The 14,058-nt window shown below is 35.4% G+C and overlaps 4 protein-coding genes across 7 annotated transcripts; 1 reads left to right on the forward strand and 3 right to left on the reverse strand.

The window, feature by feature from the left end:
- Positions 1 to 239: 239 nt before the first annotated feature.
- Positions 240 to 1,961, forward strand: LOC106371052 (F-box protein SKIP22). The gene has a single exon (XM_013811071.3). It carries the CDS (start codon positions 363 to 365, stop codon positions 1,770 to 1,772), a length of 1,410 nt encoding a protein of 469 aa, XP_013666525.1. The 5' UTR covers positions 240 to 362; the 3' UTR covers positions 1,773 to 1,961.
- A 211-nt stretch (positions 1,962 to 2,172) lies between these two features.
- On the reverse strand, positions 2,173 to 3,372 carry LOC106370120 (uncharacterized protein At4g28440). Its single transcript, XM_013810184.3, has 3 exons — positions 3,229 to 3,372; positions 2,561 to 2,795; positions 2,173 to 2,432 (listed from the first exon to the last, which is right to left on the reverse strand). Exons 2-3 carry the CDS (start codon positions 2,781 to 2,783, stop codon positions 2,245 to 2,247), a joined length of 411 nt encoding a protein of 136 aa, XP_013665638.1. The 5' UTR covers positions 2,784 to 2,795; positions 3,229 to 3,372; the 3' UTR covers positions 2,173 to 2,244.
- A 531-nt stretch (positions 3,373 to 3,903) lies between these two features.
- LOC106370121 (beta carbonic anhydrase 3-like) lies at positions 3,904 to 7,068 on the reverse strand. Of its 3 annotated transcripts, none has more exons than XM_013810185.3 (9): positions 7,015 to 7,068; positions 6,031 to 6,095; positions 5,802 to 5,942; positions 5,444 to 5,492; positions 4,943 to 5,059; positions 4,754 to 4,807; positions 4,543 to 4,631; positions 4,342 to 4,447; positions 3,904 to 4,247 (listed from the first exon to the last, which is right to left on the reverse strand). In XM_013810185.3, the coding sequence occupies exons 2-9, from the start codon at positions 6,081 to 6,083 to the stop codon at positions 4,080 to 4,082; spliced, it is 777 nt and encodes a 258-aa protein (XP_013665639.1). In that variant the 5' UTR covers positions 6,084 to 6,095; positions 7,015 to 7,068; the 3' UTR covers positions 3,904 to 4,079. The 3 variants fall into 3 exon arrangements, with proteins under 3 accessions (XP_013665639.1, XP_013665640.1, XP_013665641.1); XM_013810186.3 differs by having other exon boundaries at positions 6,954 to 7,039; XM_013810187.3 differs by lacking the exon at positions 7,015 to 7,068 and adding an exon at positions 6,193 to 6,336.
- A 3,824-nt stretch (positions 7,069 to 10,892) lies between these two features.
- Positions 10,893 to 12,105, reverse strand: LOC106370122 (peroxisomal fatty acid beta-oxidation multifunctional protein AIM1). Of its 2 annotated transcripts, none has more exons than XR_001274196.3 (3): positions 11,809 to 12,104; positions 11,646 to 11,700; positions 10,893 to 11,208 (listed from the first exon to the last, which is right to left on the reverse strand). XR_001274196.3 is itself a non-coding variant. In XM_013810188.3 (3 exons), the coding sequence occupies exons 1-3, from the start codon at positions 11,903 to 11,905 to the stop codon at positions 11,159 to 11,161; spliced, it is 246 nt and encodes an 81-aa protein (XP_013665642.1). In that variant the 5' UTR covers positions 11,906 to 12,105; the 3' UTR covers positions 10,893 to 11,158. The 2 variants fall into 2 exon arrangements, 1 of the variants encoding a protein (XP_013665642.1); XM_013810188.3 differs by having other exon boundaries at positions 11,646 to 11,744; positions 11,809 to 12,105.
- Positions 12,106 to 14,058: the final 1,953 nt, after the last annotated feature.

Below are 14,058 nucleotides of genomic sequence, written 5' to 3' on the forward strand. Positions count from 1 at the left end.
ACAATTTCAGAAGGAAACATGTATGGATCTATTATATGCTACAGTTTTAATTACTGGCATCTTAAATACGTACAGTAAACTTTGTATAGTTTGAGTAATTTTTGAATTTAGGAAATTAAGAAAAATAATAATGATCCAAATGGGTACCTCCTGAGAATGAATTTATCTTTGATATTACTAAAAGCCCATCTAATCTTAAACTCAATGGGCCCAGAATACGGCTAGCTTATATTATAACCTCCATTTTCTCCGATTCCCAGAAACGACCGGATAGTCTAATCAAACCCTTTTACATCTCTTAACTCTGCTTTAGCCTCTCCGTTTTTGAGCTTAGATCGATTTCACCGAAGAAGTGTACGACAATGAAGCTGCGATTGAGATGCCACGAGACCAGAGAAACCCTGAAACTCGAATTACCTGATTCGAGCACTCTACACGATCTTCGCCAACGGATCAACGAACCATCGCCTTCCTCCGTTCATCTCTCTCTTAACCGCAAAGACGAGCTCCTCGCTCCTTCTCCAGACGATACGCTCCGATCCCTCGGCGTAACATCCGGTGACCTAATCTACTACTCCCTCGTTCCCTCTGCTTTCGCTGCTTCCGTCGAGGAGATCGCCTTAGCCTCGTCTTCAGAAGTTAAATCGCAGGATAAGACGATCGTTCAAGATTCGATGGGGATCGGATTCGCAGCGACCGATGTAGATATGAATATCCAAGATCCGGAGGAAGGATCCACCGGGGAAGCTTCGGGTCATGCCCCAGACCCGATGGATGTTGAGGAGCTCGCCGCCGCGGGAAGCAAGAGGTTGACCGAACCGTTCTTCTTGAAAAAGATATTGCTCGAGAAGTCTGGTGATACCAGTGAGTTGACTACTGTAGCGATGTCTGTTCACGCCGTGATGTTGGAGTCTGGATTCGTTCTGTTCAACCCTGTCTCCTCTGATAACAAGTTTAGCTTCTCGAAGGAGTTGCTTACTGTGTCCCTTAAGTATACGCTCCCTGAGCTAATGACCCGCGAGGACGGTGTTGAGTCTGTGACTGTGAGGTTTCAGAGCTTAAGCGACAAGGTTGTGGTGTACGGGTCTCTAGGTGGGAAGCTGCAAAGGGTTTATCTTGATAAGCGTAGGTTTGTGCCTGTGATTGATTTGGTGATGGATACTTTGAAGTCTGATAAAGACGGCTCTTCGAGCATCTACAAGGAGATGTTCATGTTCTGGAGGATGGTGAAAGACGGTCTTGTCATCCCTTTGTTGATTGGTCTTTGCGATAAGTCTGGTTTGGAGCTTCCACCGTGCTTGATGCGTTTACCGACAGAGTTAAAGCTGAAGATACTAGAGTCGCTTCCCGGGGCGAGCGTTGCGAAGATGGCTTGCGTTTGTACGGAGATTCGGTACCTGGCGACGGACAATGACTTGTGGAAACAAAAGTGTTTGGAGGAAGCTAAGCATCTGGTTGTGGATGGAGCAGGTGATTCGGTTAACTGGAAGGCGAAGTTTGCTGCGTTTTGGAGGCAGTACCAACGGCAGGTTTCCTCATCAAGGCGAACCTTAAGGAACTTTGGCATGGGTAGAAACCGCGTTCCTCCATTTCCTCGGATTCCAGACCCTGACCATTTCGGATGGATTAATGGGGGTAGCTTGCCTGGACCTGGACCATTCATTATGCACCCTGGACAACCGGCGGGACGGCTTGGGGGACGAAGATTGAGACGTGGGTTTAGTCCCAGATGCAATCTTGGAGGAAACAACCGGGAACAACATGGTGAGTGAATCGTATGGAGGATCGGTGAAGTATATGGCTTTCGACATCAGCAAATAAATGGCCTGGATACTTGTTTATATTTTTTTTATCTATAAATATTTCTTTTGTTTTGGATGTTTTTTCTCTTTGTTCTTGCCATGTTTATGCTATCTTATATAATAATAATATTGCATCATATATTTTGCTATTGCTCTTAATTCACAGATGTCTTTATGATTCGATTCACTAATGTGCATGTAGAATTTTTATATGTTTGAGAAACTCTAGCCGTATCTTATCTTAGCTTTCGACCATGTACCAAATGTTGAGATTCATCACTGCTTGTGCTCTTAACTTAACATGTAGTGCAACATAGATATCAGGTTAGTGCAACATAGATATCAGGTTAACTCTTTTTCGATGCCAACATCAATGGTAACTCTTTTATTATTATTGATCAACTGTTTTCGAAAACAAAAGTATTTTGAGAGTTTTGTTACTCTATTCGACAACATTGACGACCTCATACTCGACAAGGGACATGTTGGTGTCTTCTTTAACTTTGAAGCTCGCAGGCTCTGTGACTTCAACGCGACCCCACTTGTCTACAGCTAGCCTCATTGATCCTTTATACATGTCGATTTTCGCATTGCGTAGAGTTACAGTGGTTCCTTCTTTCATCACGTCCACTACACACATAACAATTCAATTATTCACTAACATTTGAATCACACACATTTCCTACAGTCAATACCACATACCATCAATGAAAGTTACACACAAATGTGAATCTCACTGATTGAAATAAGTCAAGTACCTTGGTCATTCCTTGCGGTGAAGACGACAACTCCGGTCTCGTCACCAACAATACATTCACAAATCCGCATCTGGCGAGCCTGAGGACCATCTGAACGACCTTTCTGCAACACCATCTTGGTGCTAACGATCTTCACGGTGACATTGTGTCCGCTAGTCCCCGGACGCAGCTGATCAACCTTTGTGAATTCTGGCTTTCTCAACCCGGGTTTGGTGTCTGCCATTTTTCAATGAGTCTGTAATAACAAGTGACAAAGAATAAAACATAAGTTTCTTACCAAAACAATTCGAAGTCATGGAAGATGAGTTCATGATAGATTATTCAGTTTCAGACAATACATTGATCAAATAGACACAAGAGTTATGGTTAAGCAGATCAGTGAAGGAACACAATATTGCCACGACAAAAGAGATGACAGAGATTCAACAAATGTTTCTAACAATAGGCACAAACAATGTATGTTGTTCTTTGCGCTTTTTAAACACACGGAAACAAAGAGAACCCGAATTCAAACATATGCATATAACTATTAACAGTGAATGGAAGCAAGAACAGTATTGAAATCCAGACAACGTTGGAACCACATTGTAGAAAATAAGAAGAACAATATAAAAAATTCTCAGAAAACTAAAAAAGAATCTGAAATTGGGATTTAATTCGAAGCTTACATTTGAATGATCGAATGATAGATCTGATTAACGTCACATTCAATGAAAGCTTTCACCGTTTTTGAGTTCTGTGGGGGTGTGAGGACACGGACGGTCGGTTTTTAAGCTTGGTCTCTGATTAAACACTAACCGTCCACGTGTACACATCGTGCTTCATTGTGCGCGGTTGTCTTGATCATCATCCATCGTGCCTAGATCAATGTTGCAACTCGACTTTTTACAACTGTTTCTACTTGGACCTTTACTTGATGGACTTTCGTTATCAAGCCCAATTATGATATAGGCCCATATATGTACACTGCGTTACAGGTTAGCTTACTGAGTTCATCATATTTGTCGTGCAACACCGATTAGTTCTTTATGCAAGATCCCGAGTTCAAAATTTGGAAAATGCGATTTACCTGATGATGTCCATTTACCTGAAATTTTGGAAGCTTTAAAAATTTTAGTACAAATCTTAATATTTTCCCCATAATTTAGAGGCTACTGGACCTATGTATATTAGTTTTTAAAAATAAATTTAGGAGCCAAGATGAATATATGATCCGGTTGCGATAGAACCCGCATTAGTTACATGTAGATGTAGTCAGATCTGCTTATTTATGCATAGCATTTCGTCATTTGTATTTAAAAAAAAAAAACATTTTGGCTGGGAGACTATTGAACCAAATCAAATGAAGATAAATGCTTGTTATAGCTTATTCATTTATTGTTAAACATAAAAGATGAGATTATACAAGAAGTTGAGTAAAAAAAACAAAAAGAGACCAGAAACTGAAGATAAAGAAAGATGATTACTGATGAGAACACACTTAGAAGCAACATAGAGAGAAAACACGAGTAGGACTCTTTTAAGACAAGGCAAAAGCAGGGGTGGTCTTGAAGTCAAGTTCCCAGAGATCAAACGTTCCTTTCACAAAATCATAGTGAGCTCCTCTTATGGCGAGCTTGTTCTTCACCACTCGCTCTCTCACGAACGGGTACGATAACAGGTTCCCCAGCGACACGTTCACAGCTTCCTTCTCGCACCACAGAGACAATCTCAGTGTCTACTTCAAAGCAAGACAGAAAAATAGAGTGAACATTGTGTTGTTTTTTTTTCTTATTACGTACCTTCTCACAGTTGGTGCACTGATCGTCGAAGCTCAGGTCTTTACAATCCTGCTTGGTCCTGTTCTTGGCCGGTGCACAGATCTGGATCCAGTCTTCTATGAATTCACTGCCATTAAAAATGTAGTTCAAACCAACCCTTAGTCTCCTGCCTGATCATATAATTGGAGGATGTTGGTTAGGTAATCCTTTTAAGAGAAGTACCTCTTATAGGGAGCCGCATCATATTCAATGGCCATGAGTCCCTTTATTCCACCACAACAGCTGTGACCAATCACAAGAATGCTCTCCACCTGAAAATCACAAAACATTACATTAAAGACTCACTTAGGGTTAACGTTAGGTCACATAAGCCTTTTACTAAGCATCTTATGCAAGACAAGAGGGGCCAATGATTAGTTATTATGGCACGTACATTGAGGACTGTGATTGGATATTCAAGGGCGGCACCAACATTAGAATGTTTTGTCTGAAAATTTTCAAAGACAAAAGCTTTTTATAGTTAGTTGTTGTTGTTCAATCAATAACAACAACCTATGAATGTTTATCTAAAATGATTAGAATGAAGTGAATAAAAAATGATATTCTCTTTGTTTGGACGAACCTTGTCATAAGGTGGCACCATGTTTGCAATGTTTCTAACAATAAAAGCTTCCCCAAGTTGGAAATTCAAGATGTGAGATGGGCAAACTCGAGAATCCGCACAAGCAAACACCAGAAACTGCAAAAAAAAAAAAAAAAAAAATCAATTTCAAATTGAATATATATTTATAATATCATCTCTAACTGTTTGGGTTATGTACGTTCAGACTATTTTACTTTGTGTAGGTTTGAATCCGATCCTTCGGAACTTTAGTTTAATTTGTACAGTTTATATGTTTTTTTTTTTTTTTTTTGTAAACTGTACAGTTTATATGTTGAAAAAAACATTTCCTCATGTCTTATTTAATCCCCGTTTATAATGTATCGTAACTTGTGAGGGTTTACTGTTTGTTTTTATTTCTTGCTCATAAAGTTACCATTATTTTCATAACTTTGGCTAATCGGAGAAAAGTAAAATCCCTAAAAGAAAAATAATGATGTGACGGACAGAATAAGTCAAAACCTTGGGGCTCTGGCTCTTGGCAAGTGCACTGTACAACGAAGGATTCTTCCTGGAAATTATTGATTTGAACCAATAATATAATGAGCAGATATAATGAGCAGATATCAAATAACCAGACAAACTATTTTCATTAATAATTTCTATAGAAATTGTTTTTTATGTATTTTACCTTTTTGATTAAATAATTAAATAAAACAAGTTATATAACTTTATAACCGTTGTTATTATATTAGAGTTGGGGCAAAAGGTTGATATCCATATAAAAAGCCCTCTCGAAAAAAAGAAAAAGGTTGATATCCATATAGAAAAAGCATTGAAACGTACGGGCGTATCCATATTAAATAAGAATACAACGTACTCATAATTATGAGTCTTGAAATGGTTAAATCCAGACTTGATCCTTTCTACAGAATCTATCTTGCTGGAATCAAGTTCCTCTAGCTCATTAGTTAACTGCTTGATCTTTGCGGCTGCGACGTTACCTAGATCCGATTTCTTGCTACGAATTAACCAATTCATATTAAAAGACAAATAATCATATATATAATTATATATAGACACAGGTTACGAGTTGCGGGTGTTTGTACGTGAGAAGCTCTCCAAGTTTTTTAAGGGCATCTTCGTACGAGTCCGTCGGCATATCTTTTCGTTCCTATAAGACAGAGAAAAAGAAGAATTTTGGATAAGGAAAGACTGATTGCATGTGAAAAGGTGCATGGTTTATATGATTATCTAATAATAGCGTTGACCTTCGTGGCTAGACTGCCTGGTAATGTAACCTTGATCACATTGAAATTCTTGACATAGGAACTACAACTTTTACGGAGGTTTCCTTATATGAATTTTTTTAATATTATTTAATCGATTTCTGTCATAAAACTATAAATATAAATGTAAAAAATATAATCATTTGCTTTACACATGCAAATCATAACTGAAAGAGATTAATAAAAATAAACATATAATCGAACTTGACCAATTACCCTCCAACATCTTTTCAGTAGCATGTTCAACGCAGGCACAGAACAATAGGATTGTTTTTTTTTCGTCTGCTAAAAAAAAAAATTAAAAGGGGAACCAATCGAGGGCCGTCACGTGTCAGTGGGGCCCGCGATCAGTGGTAAAAACAAAGAAAGATCGATCCTTATTCTCTTACTTTTGTGATCGGTTTTAAAGGTTTTTGTGGGGTCTATGCATTTAGAAACCCACTTATTACCGGCAATAAACATGGCCTAAGGCACTTTCCAACAAACTGGTCAAGAAATTTTAGATTTTAGTTTTTGGTAGAAAGAAAATTTGAATCTTTTACCAAAACATGCGTTAATGCGATAAGATTTGAATTGTTTAATAACTTTGAAACTGAAACAACCGAACGAATCGAAAAAACGATGGTTTCATTAATTTAGTGGAGAAAACAGAAACATAGATAATCATTAAGATCATCAAAATTTACAACAAAAACGAAATGGTAAAATGGTAAATATAAAGATTATGCTGGTTTAGTATTTACAATTTTACACGGGCCTTTGAAGGTATATCTGGAAACAGAAGATTTAATTAGAGAGTGGTACCTGAAGATTGAAAGAGTTTTAATTGATATATGAGAAGGTGTTCTTTAGTACACTATTTATAGCCCGAGATACGTGAGATCTTCTGACTCGGGAATATGCTTGAACTTGTCTTTTAGCGAAAAAAAAGCCTACGAAATTGGATGATTTTTGGGTGCTAAAAGCAGATGTAAAATTGCCAAAAAGGCCATACTATTTTTCGTGTTTTCACTAACCACTTTTACTTTTATTTTTAAAAATAGTAAAATATATTTATAATCCTAAGATTAACTAATTTAGATTTAGGGTTTAGAGTTGATAGGTAGAGTATGATTTTTGGAATATGTCATTTAGGATTCTAATAAATATATAAATAAATAATTAAAAAATATAATTTTTTAAAATAGTTTCAAAAAGAAATTTTGAAAAAAAAAATTAAAAAAAAGAAAAACATTATAAATATATTCGAATTTGAAAAAATATAATTTGAAAACATAATTTTTTTAAATTATTTATTTAAATTATTATTTATTATATATATATATATTATATAACAAGGGTATAAGAGTCTTTTGCATTTTAATGAATAAAATATTTTTGAAAATGTCTCTTTAGTAGTGGTAAACATGAATAATGATACCACAAAAGTGGTAAACATGAAAATTCCCCTGGGAAATTGCTAAAAATACCACATTCATAATAACACTTTTCATGTTTACACTAATCACTTTTACCCTCACTTTTAATGAAGGGTAAAAGACATTTATAACCCTAAGATTAACTAATTAGACTTAGGGTTTAGAGTTTAGGGGTGAGATATGTTTTTTTTTGAATATGAAATTTAGGATTCTAATAAATATATAAATAAATACTTAAAAAAAATATTGTTTTAAAAAATATATAATTTCAAAAATAATGGTCGATTTTCAAAAAGAAATTTTGAGAAAAAAATTCGAAAAAACAAAAATTTTTTTATAAAAAAGTTTGAATTGAAAAATATATAATTTGAAAATATAAAAAATAACTAATGAAGAAGGTATTTTTAAAAATATATCTTTATTGGTGGTAAAACATGAATAGTGGTACCAAAAAATGGTAAACATGAAAATTCCCTTTTTTTTTGTGTTGAGTAACATGAATAGTTTATGTGTTTTTTTGTAAAAAAAATGGTACTTAGTTTTATTGAGAAACATATATTTATGTTAGGGCTCCCAAATTAAAAAGTTATTAAGTTAGACTATTTTAAATGTATTTTGAGTTTTAATATTTTTTAAAAACATTTTGGTAAAACTCACTCAGATATACCTATATATATAATCATTCATCCATTTCTTACTCTAAATATAAGATATTATATTTATTATTTTAAATATAGAAAAAATATATTTTACAGAAATACATAGAAGTGTATTAGCCTATTATGATATATTTTTCTATAATAACATTTAAACGTAAATTACTAAATAATAAAGTATGTTGGAGATGTTCTTATGTTCAAGTTTTGTCTCCTTTTAACATTTTTTTTTGTAAGAGCTTATCTTTCTTAAGTTTGCTTAGGATATGTTCCGTAACTCATTGATTCAATGTAAGTCTTTATTCGAAAATTTTGTTATCTATTGTATTGGATTATCATCAAAAACACTAAAACCACAATGAGAACAATGAGTTACCATAATCCTTACAAATTCTAAATTCAAAGCGTTTGAATTTAAAAATATCTTTAATCATCTATACTTTTCCAATCTACCTTTAATGTACTTCAATATATTGGTAGGTTGGATGCTAGTTTATATGGTTGTTAATTAGATCATTTAAGTCATTTACAAGTTTGCTAGCTAGATCGAGTTTATCCCTAAAATTCATTACAATAGTTGTGACATCATATTAGACTCTTAGTCTTCCCACGAAAATTAAGATATACTGTAACTTATAATTGCTTAGTCCTAACTAAAACATTATTTCTAAACCGAACCCACTAATATTGGCTTTTTATTCTCGTTTTTTTCCTTATAATTATTGAGTCAAATGTTCTATTTTATCCAAAATTTTCAAATTTGTCGGGTATTATATTGTTTTCTTCTGTCATCAATTGGAATTTGAGAAACATGCATGTTTCATTATCATGTACTCTATCGCTAATCAAGGCCCAATTCAGAAGCAGTTGAATCTTCGATCGTCACCATCTTTAGCAATTCTCTAGTTAACCAAAAAGAAAATAAGAAGAAAATACGTAACAATGGTATACATTATTACAATCGTTTTCGGTTGAAAGACAGCAGACAGATTGGACGAAACTTAGATTAACAGGCCGCAAATAGACAAATCAGTTTTCAAAATTTGATTATGTATATAGTCTTATTTCTATATATCTAATTCATTTTTTTTTCTGAATCCAGGCACTATTAGAAGTAGACATAAAACTGATAATATTTTTGAACATTTTTTATAAGAGTTTATTTTTCCTTATAGTCATAAATTACTCGAACATTCTTTTTAACAAAACCATTACTTGTGGCATTTTATTATTATTTCCCTTCATGAGTATTGAGTCAGATGTTCTTGTTTTCTTTTTCATATTTGTGGTGGTACTACTATGTCGTTTTCTTCTATCATCAGCTGGAACTTAAGAAACATGCATGTTTCAATAGTTAATCAGGCAAGGCTCAGACAAACGCTCGCTCTGTAAATTTTCATTTTCTAAACCAAGTTTAAAGTCTGTATTTATCAAATATTAAATTTGGACTTTTTCTTTAAAAAATCAAAGATTTAGGACACTAAAACACAGAAAATTTTGAAAAACAAGATGAGACCTTGTGCGTTTGCACTGTTGGCACTTGCCTAAAGCTAAGCTGGTACTGTGGCTAATCATGGCCTAATTCAGAAGCAGTTGAATCTTAAATCTTTATCAATAATCATAGTTTTTAGGGGATAGCAATCATTAATCCAAGTACTACTTTTTTCTTAAATCCCCAATAATTCTACTACTAAAACGTCAACGGTGTCAGAGGATAGTTAACACTTAATTAGTATATGATTTAGACATATGGAAGTGGAGGAGACTTGTAATCTACTTTGGGAGATGGCGATAATATGGTGGAGGTGGTGAGCTGTAGACATAAGGAGGGGGTGGTGATTTGTAATCAGCTTTTGGTGTAGGAGAATTGTAAACTAGTGGTGGTGGTCCTGGTGGAGATCGGTGTAGGGCTCATAAGATGCAGCAACCATTGTTGCCATGATGACAAAACCTAGAGCATAAACGAGATTGGCTGAACGCCCCATCCCGGGAGAAGATGTCATTCGTAGTCTGATTGCTTCTCCAACGCCTCACTGCGTTGGTTTTTGTTTTGTTTTATTATAATTCTACATTACTTGTGTGCATGCCTTTATATAGCCTCTGTTTTTTTAATCATTTTTCTATTTGTATCCATTGCATCTCAATAGTAGTGGACGCATGTCTACGCCAAACTATCCTGAAACGTTCAAGAACGTGCATCAAATGTCTACGGCCCGCTTGCTAGTTTTATTCATTCAAGTTCGTGAAGAAAGATGCTTACTATTGCTCAATTATTTTGTCAACGATCGAAATAATATTTTTTCTTGGTCTTCTTGGAACCAATTCCAGATATTCAATGCTTGTTCTTCTACATTCGCATATGGTCTGTTGATTGATACTAACGTGTTCTGATAGCTTTTGGAACATATATAGAACGTTATTGTAACTAAATTCTGTATGACATAAAATTCATTTTATTGCATAAAATTGGATGCATTTTCGATAATAAGCGTTTAGCTGTTTACGAGACATGCTTAGAGCATGATTAACCCACAAACTCCATTGGATCTCTTAAAGAATAATTTACTAATTAAATGTAATTAAAAACCTTGTTTAAGAAACACCTTGATTCATACCCTCCAATGATAGTTTCTTGTTTAGGAGTTCTCAAAAAAATGTTATTTTTTTGTTGCTTAAAAAAACAAGACCAAACATTTGACAGGAGCCAACCAAAGTTATGCATCCAATTTGCAGAAAAACACATATTTATACTGAAGAAGGAAAACACAAGAACACACTTTACCATTTCAAGCTAAGATCAAAAGACATGGTTGGCTCCTGTCAAATGAATCTTGGTGAGGCGGAAGTAGGAAAACGCTGGAACTCGAAATGCTGCTACTCAGGGCTCTGTAAGAACTGTTGAACATCAAGCTCCATCCGCAAAACTGACATGACAACAAAAGGCTTTAGACACATAAGCAGTAGCAAAACGAGATATATAGCTCAAAACAAGTTTCAGAGTTCATGATCAGTATATGAAGTAACACTCCTGATTCATGAATATAATTCATACCCATACAATAAAGTTTACTGCTTTGATAACACCAACCATAGTTTTACAGTGCCAGGTTCATGGATATCTTCCTAACCTTAAATCTACGTAGCAACAAATCCAAAACATCGAAATTGACCTAACTATCCAAGGATCTAATCTAAGCTGAGCAAAAACCAACTTCATGAATCATACCCACACAATAAAGTTTACTCCTTGATAACATACAACCATGGTTTTACAGTACAAAGTTCATGGGCATCTCCATAACCTCTACATACTTCGAATACAATCCTAGCAAAAAAAAAAAAAACAACATGAGAAATCTACCTGTCAAGACGATGGCCTTGAAATCACTCTTCTGATTCGCATCTTGAAACTTCTCCTTCAACCCAGAAATAACCGAAGAATCCCACACAAAAAAATCAGCTAAAAAAAGAAAAAGCAAATCAACGTCGTGAATGATCAAAAAGTATTGAGCTTTTTAATATACTTGGGCTGGCCAGAGAGTTAACAGGAGGATTCGAAATGGTGATCACAACAACACCATCGTTTCCGACTTCCATCGTCACTCCAATCTTCTTCGCCATCGCTTAATAGAGATTTTCTTGTTTGATCCAGAAAGTTCGATGACAGATCAGAGAAGGGAAGAGAAAGAGACTGCTTCGATTGCTCTGTTTCGATTGCTCTGTTCAATAGGGTACAGTCTCTATGTTTCGTTTGCTCTATTCAAGAGGAAGATCGGAGAAGTGAAAAGAGACTGCTTTCGAGAAAGAGACGTCCGTTTGACAGACACGTGTCTCAAGAGACGTGTCTTAAACCTCCTAATTAAGTGACGTTCTTTTAGTTAATGCTTAATTTTTTTTTTAAATCCTAAAAACACTAAATACTCACCCTAAGAAACCGCGATAATCCTGCTCTTAGTTTAACTTAGATATTAAACTACAAGAAAACACAAGTTTAGCGAAGAAATTTAACGAGGAAAAGTAATCCTCGTAAATTTACGTCAACTTTATGAGGAACTTACGAGGAAAAATAAAATCAGCATTATTTCCTCGTAAAATAACGACGAAGTCGATGTAATATCACATGGCATTTACGAAGAATTACGATTTCCTCGTAAACTCGACGTAAATGTAGCGTGTACTTTACGAGGAAATATTTTACGTCTACCTAGCGAGGAAATTTTGTATCCGCCAACTTTGTAGTTGTAACACGTTTTTTTTCGGGCACCTAACTAAATTTCGTCGTAAATTCGTAGGAAAATTACAACCACCAGATTCGAAAATTTCCTATAAATATGGACATTTGAACATCATTTTAAACACACCAACAAGAAAAAAGAAACGTGAAAGAAAAAAAATGTCAGGCTCCGGGAATATTTTTGAGTTGCGGAGGTGGATGTATATGCATAGAGATGCTAACGGGAGGGTGACGAAAGAATACCTTGCGGGGCTGGAGACATTTATGCATCAAGCAGATTCTACACCGCTCGCCCAAGAAAGTGATAAGATGTTCTGTCCTTGTCGGAAATGCAACAATTCGAAATTGGCAAATTGTGAAAATGTTTGGAAGCATTTAATAAATAGAGGTTTCACGCCAAATTACTATATCTGGTTTCAACATGGAGAATGTTATAATTATTATCAGAATGAAGCTAGTAGTAGTAATAGCAATTTTCAGGAAGAACCAGTTGATCATCATTTGCATAATGAACATAGTTACCATCAGGAAGAGCAGATGGTAGATTATGAAATGGTTCATGAATGGTAGCTGATGCATTCGTAGCTCATGATGAAGATGAAGAACCTAATATAGATGCAAAAAAGTTTTATGAAATGTTAAATGCGGCGAATCAGCCACTTTACAGTGGTTGTAGAGAAGGTCTCTCTAAATTGTCGTTGGCTGCTAGAATGATGACTATTAAAACTGATCACAATCTACCTGAAAGTTGCATGAATGAATGGACAGACTTGTTTAAAGAGTATTTGTCGGAAGACAATGTGTTTGCTGATTCTTATTATGAGATTTAGAAACTAGTTTATAGTCTTGGGTTGCCTTCAGAGATGATAGATGTTTGCATCGACAACTATATGATCTACTGGGGAGATGATGAGAAGTTAGAAGAATGTTGATTCTGTAAGAAGCCACGATTCAAGCCGTAAGGACGGGACGTAATAGGGTACCATACCAAATGATGTGGTACCTACCAATTACAGAGAGATTGAAAAGATTGTACCAATCAGAGTAGACTGCTGGAAAGATGAGATGGCATGCCGAGCATACTCAGACGGATGGTGAGATGACTCCATCAGATACAAGAGCCTAAAAACATTTTAACAAAGTACATCCGGATTTCGCTAGCAATAGCCGGAATGTGTATCTTGGATTATGCACAGTTGGATTTAGTCCATTCGGAATGTCAGGGAGACAATATTCATTGTGGCCAGTCTTTCTTACGCCATACAACCTGCCACCGGAGATGTGCATGCAATATGAGTTTCTATTCTTGACCATATTAATATCTGGTCCGAACCATCCAAAAAGGTCTCTGGATGTTTTCCTACAACCACTGATAAAAGAGTTGAAGGATTTGTGGTCAACAGGGATGGGGACGTATGACTGCTCAACGAAGACGAATTTTACGATGCGAGCGATGCTTTTGTGGACCATGAGTGACTTTCCTGCCTATGGGATGTTGTCTGGATGGACTACACATGGGAGATTAGCTTGGCCATATTGT

This window comes from Brassica napus, chromosome C7 (genome assembly GCF_020379485.1).
Source record: "Brassica napus cultivar Da-Ae chromosome C7, Da-Ae, whole genome shotgun sequence".
NCBI lineage: Eukaryota > Viridiplantae > Streptophyta > Magnoliopsida > Brassicales > Brassicaceae > Brassica > Brassica napus.